General features: G+C 37.6%; 1 protein-coding gene across 1 annotated transcript in view; it reads right to left on the bottom strand.

The window, feature by feature from the left end:
• IQCK (IQ motif containing K) overlaps positions 1 to 15,428 on the bottom strand; it is a gene marked incomplete at both ends in the record, with an annotated part of 36,198 nt that overhangs the window by 13,546 nt on the left and 7,224 nt on the right. Inside the window, 3 exons of the mRNA XM_082292081.1 lie at positions 3,764 to 3,848; positions 12,896 to 12,973; positions 13,087 to 13,139. Coding sequence (XP_082148207.1) covers positions 3,764 to 3,848; positions 12,896 to 12,973; positions 13,087 to 13,139 — 216 coding nt within the window. The remainder of the gene's footprint in view (positions 1 to 3,763; positions 3,849 to 12,895; positions 12,974 to 13,086; positions 13,140 to 15,428) is intronic.

Raw genomic sequence — 15,428 nt, 5'->3', positions numbered from 1 at the left:
ATGCTTTTGGGACACAAGCATACAAATGACAGAAGTGAAGAGGCAGGGAGATAGAGAAATTACTACCTCTGTACCTAAATATAAAATTTCTGAAAACATGATGTGTCCATTTCCAACTTCAGCTGTGTAACACCTGGATTGGGCCCATGACAGGGCCAAGTGATCTCTGTGTATGGAAAATGAAGACAATAATTCTTAAAGGCAAGTACAGTCAATTCTGTTTAGTCTCCCTAAGCAAATAAACCAGTGACAGTGCAGTGAAATAGAGTGAAATACAGAGTTCTGAGATAAAGGCAGAGGCAGATAGACTCAAATAGTCCAAAGTCAGCATTAAATCCAAGCAGTAAAATGAGCTCCCAGAACAAAGTGTCTTTTTAGAAAAGTGACCAAAAAAAGGAAAAACGAACAGAGACACACCACCTGCAGTAAAACACGTGACAGGAATGTAACAAAATTCATCAAAATCTTCCAAATACGCTCAATAGATTATAGTTTAGCATAGCTATAATACAGTTTAGCACAGAGGTAATTCCTTAGAAAGTTCTCCTGCTTTGAAACTGGAGTGCAAAGCTACCGTGATCAAAAAGCCATGAATCAGCAGCAAAATCTCCAGGCAAATAAAGGGGGAGTCAAGGATTTTGTCCAAACAACTTCTGTGTCTCTCCTGCAGACCAGCAATGCCTGAAGCCCTCCCTGGAGGGGTCTCAGCTTTGAAGGGAGATTTCACTCCTGCCCAAGTCCCTTGACTCTACACTTGCTGTAAATAACAGTGAATATTTGTGTGACCGTCTGGGTTTCAGCCTTTGCTGGTAGCCACAACTTGCTGGAAAGCAATAAAAACTGTGACAGCAAAAGCACAACTACACATTGCAAGATACAAAGCAAAACTGAAGCATTTTTGTCTTTAACTTTTGTTCAAAGGACATGTATAGAATAGCACTGAATATTTACATAATGCTGTCCAATTTCAACTCTGGGATATTACAGGATTTAGTAAATAAAAAAAAAAAGCATGCTTTCAGTGCTAGGTGAGAACATGTTGCACAACAGATAAGGGTAACACTAAAGGTTCACCCAGAAACATCAGAGGAAATTCTATCAATGAAAACTTAAACAGTTAGTCTAGAAGAGTTACGCAAATTTTAAAGATTAAAAAGACCCCATTAAAAAAGTGGCACTAACCAAGGATTCTGCAGGAGAGGGGTGAAGGAATTTATCATCTTTTGTTGGAAAATTGACACCTATCTGAACACTGCCTTGGCCTGTGAGAGATGAATGGAACCTCAGTAAAAAGGATGGTGGGAAGTGAAAAGGAAAAATTCTGAGGACAGAGCTGTCTCAACTCTTATTTGGGTGCTCCTCCTGGCCCTCAAAGAGCCTCTCAAGATGATGTCTTCCTTTCTGTGATCTCCTCAGAGAACTCAGCAGCTGTATTCTCCACTGCTATTTGTTCTGGAATTCAGTTCTTGATTAAACCCAAAATAATTGTCAGAGTGCCCATCAATGACTTTGTATGAAAGACCACAGCAAGGACTTGGTTGATGGCAGCCATTAATTATTACTACAACAATTAAGCAAGTGTTTTTCTGAAATGTGCTGCAGATAAGGATAAATGTACTGTTTTGATCATGCTTTATTATCAGAGTTCTCAATATTCTGCACCAATAGCTTTTTTTTCCCCTTTACATAGAAAAGCCTTTACTGCCTGATCCATTTTTGCATTTCTTGCCATGTGTTTTTGATACTGGCATGCTCAGACAGCTGGAGGTAGCAGAAACAAGTGAAGTATCAAGGGAAGACATGATGCTCAGTCAGTTATGTAACTAGATAAACTCTACTGCCTCAATCAATATGGTCAAAAAAAGACCTCAAGAAATGGTCTGAGTCCACAGAAGGTGTGTCTCAGAAGACAAATGATGAATTACCCTGTCTCTCCATCACAGTGTATCTGTGTGCTCATGTTTCATTATCCAGGATTATCACACTGTGTAAATTTTTATTTCAAAAGCAGTATTTAAAAGTCCTAAATCTGAATTATAAAACAAGGTTTAATGAAAAAATCCAGAAAAGGGTTGAAAATTTTGACACCATAATATCCTTAGAATGCAAAAAGGCATTATTTGTAAATGTTCAGTTACTATTGGTTATTAATATTAAATCAGTGTTAGCTGACTGAGCCATTTATTTTAAAAGCAAATAGTCTGAATTCTTTGGTAATTTTTCATGACATACTTATCATTAAAGTGATGAAATCCCATTTAAGCTTAGTGTTCTCTTAATCTGCAAGCCCAAGGATAACACATTGCCCTATGTAGTAATTTGTTACTAATGATTTTTATTTTATATTCTGCTTGCGATTTTTAATTTTTAAAACCCCATGTTCTTTCACCTCAAATAAGGTAAAACATGAATAGCTAATTTTATAGCCTGAATTATTTTTTATGTCTCCTACCTTTTATAGTTAGAGTTTCTCTCATTTCTGGGAATTGGTTTAGAATGATAAATACCAGTGTGAGAATTCTGAAGTTCATCTATACCAGGAAGGATTGTGCCCTTCACAAGCTTTCAGAGAAGCAGAAGATATCTGAGCAACCTTGCAGTGTTCAGCAAACATAACTGTTATTGGGTAATGGTTGCCTCCACTGTAAGGATGCCTGCAGGATACTGTCAGTGCTAATGAATGTTAGTTTCAATGCTGTCACTGTTTAAAGAAAGAAAAAGAAAGGAAAACAAACAAGCAGAAAGAGTCACAAAAATCCATCAGTCAAGAAGAACATTTCAAGGTATTTCATCATCTCTGGCTGCACAGCACGTTATAGGAGCCACTTATATATTCATGCTTGTTAAAAATAGTAGAGAACTTAACTGAGAGTGTTTTATACTGATTGTTATTTAAAGAACACCTGACATCCAGAGATGTCTCACTGTCCATCACAACAAAATTGTTGCTATATCCAGAGGCTATTTAGAAGCTCAAGTTTTGATAAAGGAAGTCAAAGACATTTCTTCTTCACCAAAGTCACCTGAATTTCAAATCCATTTCTTCCTGAGGTGTGAAGGTATTGGAGTTTTAAAAAAAAAATCGACAGAATTTGTTCAGGATTTTCAAAACAATTTATTTAGCATCATAGGGTTAGCATGGCTGTTAGCCTCCAAAATAATAGTATTGGACAATTTTCTTTGTATTTATTTTATGCACCCTGCTTTAAACTGGGAATGGCACTAGTGCTGTATTACCAGTACACCTTACAACATCTGCTTGCCATTTTGTTTCCCTGTTCCTTGGATAACAGCCTTCATGCCTCTCATAAATCTCCTGTCTCATTCTTGCTCTCAGCTCCCTGTCCCTTCATTCTGTAGGCTTTTATTTCTCAACAGACCTCAGCAATCCTCCTTGTGCATCTCCACACTCACCCACATATCCCTGCATGAAGCAAAGTAACACTCATCCTTTAGAACCACCCAGAGAAACTTTCAATTAAAGAAAGAAAATTGTTCAGGGCTAACTGTACTTTGGAAAACCGAATTTCTGTGGATTTTTTGTTGTTGAGGAAAACAGTGAGATTACATCAGCATAAATGCCTATGAAAAAATTGTAGTCACTAGGCATAAGGCAGAGCAACATCCAAAGCCAATGAACCATAGGGGTCTCAGCAGCTATTTATAGTATCCCCTACTTAAAATTTATGTAAGGATTTTCCCTGGGGCCTTCACAGTCCTACAGTTTTCAACATCAAGCAAAATAATTATAGATTACTCTTACCCGATAACCTCTCCAGAAGGATTGAATTAGTATGCTTGCTTCTTCTTCTGATATAAGCAGAGATAGAGGAATTGGTGGTCTAGGACTTAAAAAAAATATTTTTTTTAAACAGACAGCCTGTAAATGTAAAACCTTTTCTTCCCTAACAGTATATTTTTTCAAAAAGAGAAATGTTGTTCAGGAGCCTGAAAGACACAATTTCTTATTGCTCAGGAAATAAAATGCACAAAGAATATCTCCATTACAAATATATTGTTATATACACTACAATAATTTCTTTTTAAAACAATAATATACAAATGGCACATCATGCACAATCATCTTTCTTATTCTTCTACACATATTTCAAATTCCCCCTGTTATGGTAAGGTTTGAGGTGGCAGTGGGAGGTGGGCAAGGGAAGCAGCCTGCCATTGGCAAAGCAAAGGTTTTAGTGTGTGTGCAACAATGAACAGACTTATGTTGTAAATGTTTATGCCATGAAATACACAGAATATAAACATACCTTAGAACGTTCATTTACATTGTGATGTCACTGTAAATTAAAATGTGCTGAAAAATAATGATTAGCATATCTGCATAGCATGAATCCATGCTTAGACATGTCTAAACAAGTTCTTAAAATGCTGAAATTTTACTTTTGATAGTATATACACTTTCTTTTGCTAATTAAAAAATGTAATACATTTGTGAACTCAACCATTTTCAGCCAAAATATTTGGTAGTTTGAAGGCACGTTTGGTGATTCTGTTGCTACCAATTTTAATGGGAACAAGCCAGTAATTAAATTCAGCCATCACTAATAAAATCTCAAATTACTATCAAATCTTGCTTCCCAAAAGCCATTTTCTATGGACATTGATTTATTTCTCAGACACAATGATCAAAAATCATCCATCGGAAAGGAAAAAAACAAAATTTGTTTCTATATTGTCTTTAATAAGAAATGTAATTTAAAGCTAATGAACTACAGGGCAATAACACTGCAACTCATGAAAATACCAGTTATGAAGAGAAGCCTTGGCACAGCATTAGAATGGCTGCCAAGAGCCACTCTCCCTGCATGGGGAACAGACTGAACCCAGCCTTGACTTGGAAGAACACAACATTATGAATTTGGAAGCAGCATCCACCTGCAGACACATGCAGCCCATGCAGGAACGTGATCTATGGTATTTATACTGTATAGACACATACACTGCAAATCAGTAACAATTTATTTATGCAGTCTTATATTTTCTGGCTAAAATGCTGCAATATCTTTTGGAAATTTATTTAGGGCATATTACAGCCCAAGCTAGGAGGCTTGACAGCTTACATTTTCCTTTCACTTAATTTCATTCATATTAGTCTCTGCCCTAGTAAGCTTCCTATGCTCTCTGACATCTTTCTCTTAGGGCTTGTCTCCACTGCAGGAGCATTTCAGCTTAGAGCACAACCTTACCTCTTATCTAATGCTGCACTGACTACACCATTTTAGTCTGTGTACTCAGCTAAATTGGTCTCATCATCATGTCAGCTGGGTTTTGGCCTACATTTATTATCATGTGAAGTTAAACGTTGGTCTGTTTGGAAAAGTCAAAATAAGGCAAAAATAAAAAGCAGTCTCTCCATTGAGCTGAAGAGTCTTAGCTCTGTGAACGTTAATTAGCATTTCTCCTGCTCAGGGGAAATCATAAGTGCTGGACAAGCAAGGCTGCCTGAGCTAACAGCTTCTTATAATCAGACATAAAAATCTGAAGTTGGACTGTGCTGGTTTCCCTGGTAGGCTTTCATCCTCTGTTCTATTTTAGATCTTTTTGAAAACCAAAATTTAGGGAAAATCACAGGAAGACCTACATATTTTACAGCAGTTATATCAAAGACACTGAACTTTCTCTAAGTACATCTCCAAAGAACAACTTGAGATTTCTCCTAGCCTGCAAGGTCAACTCTAGCATTTCTTCGCTTTCATTTTCAAATTATAAAAATGTCTAGCTTATAATCCAACACTAAAACTGAGAAATCAATATAAAAAAATCAAGCAAGAACAGGCTTTAATTTTCAGTGTGACAGTCACTGGCACATATCAATCCTTTCAATGGCACAGCTTTGAAGACCAGAAGTCGTGCCAGGTCCAGTTTGGTCTGAGGGAATAAATGGAGAATATACACAGTTGGCTGCAGGTCAAATAAAAATAGAATGTGAGCAGAGGCAATCACCCCTCAGCAGTGAACGAGGGCAAGAAGAGTCTGTCATTTGTGGCAGAGACAGCTGTATGCCTCCAAGATGAAAGCTGACAGCACAACGTGCACTAACCACATTCTGCTTATTTAGTCCTTGATTATGCATGATCTTAAAAGCCCACACGTGAAACAGTGATATCTATTTTGATATACAGATATTGTTTAATAGAAGTTGCACCTGTAAAAGACATCAGTAAAACGATTTTTCTTAAGTATTTCATTTTACCAAATCTACATAAAACAGACAGTGACCAGAGGAAGGTTAAATTCCAGAAACACGTTTCTTGCTGTCTGAGCAAACTTGTACAGATCCTGGTTCTGTGAGATATTCACTACTTATATGACATGATGCAAGTGGAACTTGGCACCCAGGAGATACAAAACAGACTTGCATTAAATTAATGTAGGAGGCATTGAAGAAGGTTCTTATTGAAGAAATGTATGTGATTTGCTCATGGACAGAAGATGGAGTTCTCAATGAATTCTGAAGAAGGTAGGAAAAGAGTCCCCCCATTATCTTGTCTCCAAAACAGACAAACTGTGTTCATAGTCACTGAATTCAGGCAGTACTTCCACACAGTAATGCCCAGAAACTCTGATTGCCTTTAGGTTCCCAATCTGTCCTACAAATAGGCCTGATTCCTTCCTTGGAAAGGAAATCTAAGGAAAAATTTAATCAAGGAAATTTGCAGTATATGTAATCCAGGATTTTGTAAAGGCTCTCCCTGTTCCAGTCTGTTCCCTAACACTGACAGCCCTCACATTTAAGCAGCAGCCTCAGAGCCAGGTGCCTGCAGAGAGCAGCAGTGCCTGGGGCTCAGGGAGTGCAGGTGAGAGTGGAATGCCCAGGTGCAGTCACAGGATGGTCTGGGTTCTCTCTGCTTTTAGAAAGCTCTTCTCCAGAAATACTGAAACAACCCTAACGAAAAGGATGAGGTCTCCTAAGTTTCAGTACAACAGCCACATTCACTTCCCCTTTAGTGTGGCTGTGATGGTTATTGTTCTTGAATATTTAGATCGTGTACGAACACAGGCAGTGACAGAGTCACTGAAAAATTCGTCATCTAAAAGAACAGACCAAAGAACAGGGATAAATATAAGACATGCAAGTAAATGACCACAGTGATCTGCATTAACTCTTAAAAAAAGGATTCTGAGAAAGTCTTTGGCTTGGGAAGTACTCAAAAAAATCACATGCTGCTCTGAATAACCAAAAAAAATTCTTCTGGAAATTTGTCAAAGTAGTTCTCTTTCATGTTTTCATTATTTCTTATTCCTAATCATAGAATCTAGAAACACTGCAGCAACATCTGCCTTCATCAGGTCTTTCATCTTACATGCCTATCCAGATCTCCAAAAGTGTGCATAATGGAAAAGTATTGTTTTGATCCAAAATAAATGTCTCAAAAATCTCTGCTTATAAATACTACTAAGGTCATTTACCCAAAAAGCAGGAAAAAAGTGGTTCATAAGCAATCAGACACTAAAGTACTGATTCATCTGACCTGGTATTTAAAATCAATTAGATATATTGATCAAATATTACACAGGCACTGTATGAGCTTCTCAGGTTTCCAGGGAAATATTCCCACAAACACTTGACAAAAATACTCTGGAACATTTTAACAGGTCAAACAGAGTGTGAACTGAGACCTTTCTTTGTAACCCTTTTCAGTATTAATACAACCATTCCACAATCAGAAATAAATTCTGAATCACTGGTTTTCTTTTGCAACAATCTAAATGCACTAGAATAAGATTATTAGCACCTGAAGAAAAAAAAAATCCTTACAAGAAAACATTTGAGTGCATTCATTATACGGAGAGTATGTTTTTGAAGGATTGTTAATGTGGGAATAACCAAATTTAAACCTCTTAGAAGAGGAACTGCAACCAGGTAGACATCTTAAAGTGTGAATCCTGCTGGTTAGCAGAAGTCTGAACTCTTCCACTCTATCACCTTGTCCAAATAAAAGCTCCCTGATACTGTCAATATCAAACTGAATGTAAAAATATTACAAATACATTTGAGAGTGTTACCAAAGGGGCCATAGTGATAATATGCATTCAACTGTTAAACACATCCTAACTCTTTATATACTTGCTTATCTATTTCTAATGAAGAAAAGACACGACACAAAGAAAAAGACAGCGTGGAACTAAGATGAGAAAGTTGTTATGTGGGGAGCAGAGTCATGTAACCAACAGGAGACTGAGGCAGAACAGGTGATGTGTAACAAGAATGTCAGAGGAATTAGGGGTAAGAAGTCTTTGTAGTGAGAACATGCCAAAAAATAGCAGAGCAAGAATCTTTTGTCTTCAGTTCTGGCTGAAAATTAGAGTGGATTTCTTGCCTCAGTATGCTCTCTCCTTGGGGGGGACGTGCCATTTCAATGCCACAACTCAGTTCTCCTGTGCTTGCCTACTTGCTACATGTTTTGGAAGCCACAAAGCATTGCCTCAGCTTTCTCTCTCATAGGACCAATATTTATGTAGTCTGAGAGTGTTTGTGGGCCTGGACTGAAGGAAACCAAACATGGACCTATTCCAAAGGCCACTCATGTCAACAGGAAAATTTCCATCTATGTTTGTGTACTTTAGGTCAGACTTTGTATGCTGAAAACACTAAAAACTCCCCGTAGTGCTCCAACAGCAACATTAGGAAGATGTCACAAAGCACTAATAAGTTCTCAGTTTTCTCACTGCCATTTTGACAACTGCTACATAAATTAAAGCATTTTTTAATGCATCAGATATTACAGCCATAAAACCTTCAACCCCATAAAGCACCATTACAAAATACAAATATTTTACACAGAAAATTTCTGCAGTTTTTCAACACACAGTTTTTAAGTAAAAAATTTCTCCTTTATTAATTTGAATTCTGCCACGTTACTTGAATGACAATTTTTTGCCAATTTTTTCTGTGGGAAGCACACAGAATAACATCCATAGAGACAAATTCATTGGACTTTTCTGTTGTTACAATAAAATGTAAAAACATTTATTTGAAGCTCAAATTATTAAAGAAAATTAAAGAAGAAAATAGATGGCAAATCATGCCTACTCCAAACATGGCTGGGTTAGACACAAACCAATGAAATATGGCAGAATATGTGTGCAGAAAGCACAGCCTGTAGAAACTGGGCATATTATGGGAGAAAAAAAATCAGTCACCCGTGTAAAATTACCCCTATTGGCCATCTGAGAACTGACAATGAAGTCAACTGTAAAGGCAGCTGAGACCAGCAGACTTCACCCAATTAAAATATTTGGGGGAGAGAGAAAAAAATAATCAATGTATCCTATAGTACTATATAGGAGTATACAGATATTTGGCAAAAAGCCACTACTCCAAATTTAGTAATAATTTATATCTTAGCTGCCCACTTCAGTAAAGCCATGATAAATTTATTTTCTCTGTGTCTGCACACTTGTTTTGGTACACACATACAGATTAAACCAGGAATTGTGTCCTTCTGAACTGAGTAGCAAGTAAATATCTCTGACAAAAAAAAGAAGAAAATTCAAAATAAAAAAATCTTGTGGATTATTTTTTATCTCAACTTCAAAAGCCAGGAAAATACTTACACTTGTTCCTAATGTAGATGTACATACCACTCTCTCTCACTGGATGTAAGGGTTGAGGGTTATGTTGAACAATGCTATCATATTATTATATTTACATGACAGACTTTTATGATATCACTGTTTCTCAGAGCAGGGGAACAGTTTTTTTATTGGTTTCTTCATATTTCTTTCATTAATACATTCAGGAAGGTTGGGAAATGATACTGCCATGTTACTCAGAGTATCTATGCCAGAAAAGTAACATTTCAGAGGGATCAGAGCATAATCAGAGCTCGCTGACTTCCCCTGGCCCCGATTCAGCACACAGAGCTTGGTTACCTGCAAATGAGCTTCAGTGCTGTTCAACCAGAAACACCACTGGAAAACGCTGACAAAAGGCAACTGTGGTGCTCATTAGCACATTTATAGCATTACAAAACATTCCCAGCTCTGGTTCTATTTCCTTTACTTGGTTCTATCAGCAGTCTCAAAGGGAGGAACAGGTACAGCAGTTCTGTATCTCAGCAAGTGCCCAACACACGTGGGCTGGTTTTGCGCTCCAATTCCACTTTCCTGCCCTCTCAAAGGTACAGCTGTCCTTCAAGGCAACAGAAATGTCTGGGATGTGAAATGGGGATTATAAGTCAGCATTGAGGCTGCTCCTTCTACTGCTTTTGAAATCTGCTTTGGGAATTGAAGATTCCCAAGGGATGTAGTATTTTGTCAGCGCCACTGGTAACGTACAGAACTCAGTGGAAGACAAGGTACCTATACTAAGATGCCACAGCAATTAGTACACTAAAGCTGGAAACAAATTCAAATTTTACAGGCTCCTTCACCTACAATAACCAGGTTTTGAAGGTACAAGGTTTGCATGTAAAATTCTGAAAAACTGATGCAGCATTTAGGTCTCCTTGTAAGGGAAAAGTAGGCTGCAAGATCTCATTTGGAAACACATTGTACAGAGAGTGAAGCTCATAAGACTGTGGCTTTGACTATTCTTAAAAAAAAATTGAGCTTCAAAGAGGAAACTGGAGGCACTGGAGGAGAGCCAAAAAAGTCATACTCAAGTATGGAATATATTAAAAAAACTGGATCTCTGATAGAAGAAAAACAATATTCCTCTGGGGTTTTTTTGTTTTGGTGGTTTTTGTTGGGTTTTTTTTAAGCATTAAGACTGCTTGGCACTGATAAACCCATCTAAACAGTTGGGATAAGGATGTTTCCCATCAAAATTTAACCAGCACTTTTTAGTATATTATTATTATATTATTAGTCTCATATATTCTTAATCCTGTTAAAAAAGTGAAAACTCCTTTAAAAATAAAAGTGGAAATGACAATAAAAAGCATAGAATCAATTACATTGTAAGTGTGATATCTGGAAGGATATAATAATAAACTATTTATGACATATCCAGAAGGAAATAATCATAAATTCTCTTACTTTTATTCTTATTTAATATTGCAGTCTTTCGCTTTGCTCCAATAATGTTTGCTTCATACACAGCATTTGTTAAATCTGTAATTTTAGGATAAATTCACTAAAAGTAGTTATTTAATAATAATTTTAATAATAATTATTTTAAGGGCCTACTTGTTAAGAGGATTTAAGGTGAAGTATATCAACTTCAGTAGGAGTCTGGCACTCCAGTGTCCTTGTGGAGCTGTCACTACATTATTTAGGAGCACCACTACTAACAGAAGCTATGAGTCATTCAGGCTGTGATTCCACAGTGTATTTCTCTTGTTGGCAAAGCTGACTTAAGCAGTTCTTGCCACCACCTCTCTATCTTAGCAGCTCATTTGTTCTAATTCACCTTGCCCTGAGCCCTGCATTTTAATCCTTTGTTTGTGCCAATACACAGGTTTGCCACTCTCCAAGGTGAAGCAGACTGGAGAAATTATCTGTGTTTTAAATAGCTGTACAAACCCTCCTCACACATTTTGGCACAGAGATTCCTAACCCAGAGAAGGGCCCTGACCAAAAAGGCAAGGTGATACTAGGGTGCCTTCAAGCAGGTTGGGGTGAAGAACAGGAGAGAGCAGGGAACATTTTATCCAGCTTTACCTCCAAGAGAAATGTTTGTAAAACTGTGGTCTTAGAGATTTTGTCTTTGGTACAAACATCCATCCTCACAAAGCCATGGAATCAAAACTGCCTTACTGACCAAGGGCTCTTCTGTGTGCTGGAGAAATGGGTACAACAATCAGGCTGCAGTTAATGAGCACTTTCCAAAGCACAAAATCACAGCCTTAAACGGGAATCTTGTTGGCAAGAGCTGTGTTTGACAATGAAACAGACGTGTCCCACCAGAGGCAGGTCTGAACAGCAGTGGCAGGACAGCAGGGTGGCTGAAGGTATCAGAGCTGAGATGTGAAATGGGGTCATTTTCCAAAGGGGTCTCCAAAGCAGAAACTTTCTACACAACTCTGACCACATGGCTACCTCTCAGAGAGTCAAAGTGAACCCTTAACACGATTGTCAGCTTATCCACAAAGACCTGTGACAGCCAAGGAGCTTTCCTCTTGCTCCATTGGTGTCTCAAGGTTCCAAGCGTCACATGTCAAGAATTCAAAAAAAGCTCAATTTCCACTTACATCGTGTAATAAAGTAAATGTATGTACAAAGATATTAACCTCTGTTTTCACCAATTACCAATCTAGATTCCAATTAAGTTCTCAAATGGAAAATTTTCTTTAAAATCTGACCTCTGTTAGTTTCTTATTCCCTCACTGTGGACCACTCCTTTGCTCTTCTCACACAGCAGCTATATTTTAAACTAAATGCAGTCTCAAGGACAGTAACATTTCTTTCAAAACTATTGTGCAGCTTGGTTCTACAAAAATAACAAGGAATATATGACCGAGGCTGCCAAAACAAGTGTTCATTTCTCAGAGTCATAGATGCCTGCAGAAATGCATCCTGACACCAAGGATTGTGACAGGTATTTCAAAAACAGCTGCTTACAGTTAGAGAAGAATTTCTTGACTATACCCTCAAAGATTTCCATAGTAGGAAGCAGCACTGAAAACACTGCTCTCCTCCTGAGTACAAAGATGTTCATAATACTACCAGACTATTCAAATGTCCTGCACTCTACAATTAACATGTTAAGTAGTTCTAAATTAATTTCTCTGTGACCAATTTTAGTATAAAATACCTTGTAAGTAATACACTAGCAAGTTAGAAAGTATCACACAGCTCTTTGTTGCACACAATAAAGGGCATTTTGAGGGCACAGTGTCAACACACTGAAGCTCTATTACTTTTTTAGGATAGCAGGGGCAAAAGATTAAAAGGAGAAAAGGTTACTCTGAGTACTGCAAGAACTTACTGGTCCTTTAGCCAGTCCTTAACAAAAGGAATGGAAAACAATTCCGTGAATGACTCATCTTTCTTCTTTGGGTTCTTGCTAAAAAAAAAGGAAAACAACTCATATTAATTTAAATTTCAGCTATTCAATTTGCAAATTAGTTCCTTTGAACCAATGAACATACTTAGTAGCAAAAAACATTATTCACTTACTTGTATAACCACTCTGTTAGGAAATCAGAGGCAATAAATTTGTTTCTTTTTTCCTAAAGATAGAAGATAGTTTCAAATTATTTATTATCTTTGGATTGGTCATATGTTTAAGCTAAATTGACTGCTTTTATTAAATAAAATATACAGTACATTACTCTTTTATTATTGCTACTGCCAACAGTCAGTGGCTCAGCCAAAATTTTAGAAATGTTGTGGAATGATTTCAAGACAAACTATGAGTGAGAAAATTCTACATAAATTATCTTGGTATTTGCTGCAGTATATCTAGAACAAATACCCCTGAAGGGTGCTCTTTTTCAGTGGCAATTTCATTGTGAAGAAATTAACAGATCTCATTCATACATGAAAATATGTTGTAAATTCCTTGCCATTTTGTTTAAAGTTCTATTATCATACTCAAAATACTTCATTTCTTCCAAGACACAGAAGGAACATTGATTGGATATTGTTTCCTCCTGCATGGAACCAGACTGAAGATGTGAATGCACACAAGCAGAGTATTGTATGCCTGCTCAGACCAAACCATCTGCTGGCTGGTCCAGAAAGGAAGGCAAAACCAAAGGAAGGTTTATGTCTGTCCACAGCCACAGACACCATGGACATTACAGAGAACCAGGTAAAAAGTTCAAAACCTGGAGCTTCACAGCAGAACGTTTGTGCCTTTTGCTCCCAGTTCTCAATCTTAACCAACAAAGAGAATTTTGCAAATTGTTTTGCAGCAGGTTATCCTTAGGGCCTCATGCAGCCAGTACCAAGCCAGCCATTCAAAGCCTGAATTTTGATAAAGCCAGAGGGGATTAGGACCCTTTTTTTTTCAAGGATTTCCCCTCCACATTCCATCTTGACAGACTGAATGTATAAATGAGTACAGGTGCTCATCCTGCTTATCACAAACCACAGTAACCATAATATGGAGAATATAACATGGAATTCTGGCTGGAGTAGCAGAAGAGCTTGATCAGTATCTTCAGAAGCCCTCTGACATGAGATGTGTTATGGATGCACACAGTCAGAGTGAACCCTAAAAGCCCAGAGGCACCAAGTGCTTTATCACCACAGCAGCCACTGAGCTAAGGGTGAACTGAGCTCCCACCCCAACACTTACCCTGTCAAACAGGAGATTCAGCTGTAATTACTGCTTCTGAGCAAAACAATTCACACTGGTCAAATGCTTTTGTGAAACTGCTTAATGTCACAAAAGAGGCTGGAGTCTTGACTAAAATGTAAGAAATTAAGATACTACTATCACTTGCTAAGGAAAATACAAAAACCATGTAATTGGAAATCTAATGCGTGAAGAATTACTTTATTCTATGCATTGTCCTCAGATGCAAACAGAGAGGCAGGAAAAAAGCTCTACATAGCATAATTCTTTCAGTTCATGGTATATGTCAGAATTTGGGGGTCAGCCACAGGGGAGGTGGAAGAGGAACATTGTGTGAGGTGCTGACTGCCCAGGGAAGAACACAGGGCAGCCACGTAGCTGGGGGATGACAAGTGTGAAGTTCAGGGCTAGACTGCAGGGCAGTCCCACAGAATACCCAGGAAAGCTTTTACTTTTCTAGGAGAATCTTACCCTTGGTAGAAATACAGTCTGATTCCCACGGGAGAAAAAAAAAACAAAAGAGAGCTTAAAAAAAAAGGAAGCAGGAGAACAGAAGAAGAGATCATCATAAAACAATTATCAATCCTGAGCCACATGTGCCTTTCTGACCTGTTTTGTGACAACCAAAGCTTCAGGGTTCAGGTAGGGCTCCATTAAGTGCTTGGCTGGGAAGAAACAGCTCCTCACACAATTTTCACACTTAGGCTAACACCAGATACTGTACCAAGAAGCCAAACACCTAAACTTTAAGAGACCAATACCTTCACTGCAGCGCTTTCTATGAGTCATTTTAGGTGTTAAATGGACAAATCTTGACTTGAACAGAATCTGTAAGCAAACAGCAGAGTCTGATTGCCACTGCACAGCTATTCTCAATCACAGTATGAACCTGGGTCCCATTACTCAGTGAATTGTTTCAGAGAATAAATTCTACACTTTGACAACAAAATTCAACTTAATCTAGCAGTTGTAATTTAATCTGTTTTAAGTAAATTGCTTTTCCTTTGCAATGGGAAAAAATTATCAGAACAGGGTTGTCAAAACAGCTATCACCAAAGGAATCCAATTCATCTTGTTTTATCCTTGTTAGAGGCAGTGAACTTAGCAGAGAGGAATTCAATCAAGCTGAATATTCTTTTACCTTATTTTCTTTGCCAGGAAGCAGTTTATTTTGCTAGTGAATTAAATCATTAGTTGCACAGCAGTCAACATTTAT

This window comes from Coloeus monedula, assembly GCF_965178545.1.
Source record: "Coloeus monedula genome assembly, chromosome: 16".
NCBI lineage: Eukaryota > Metazoa > Chordata > Aves > Passeriformes > Corvidae > Coloeus > Coloeus monedula.
The sequence above is the reverse complement of the archived record's forward strand: the minus strand, read 5'-3'. Positions and strand labels throughout refer to the sequence as shown.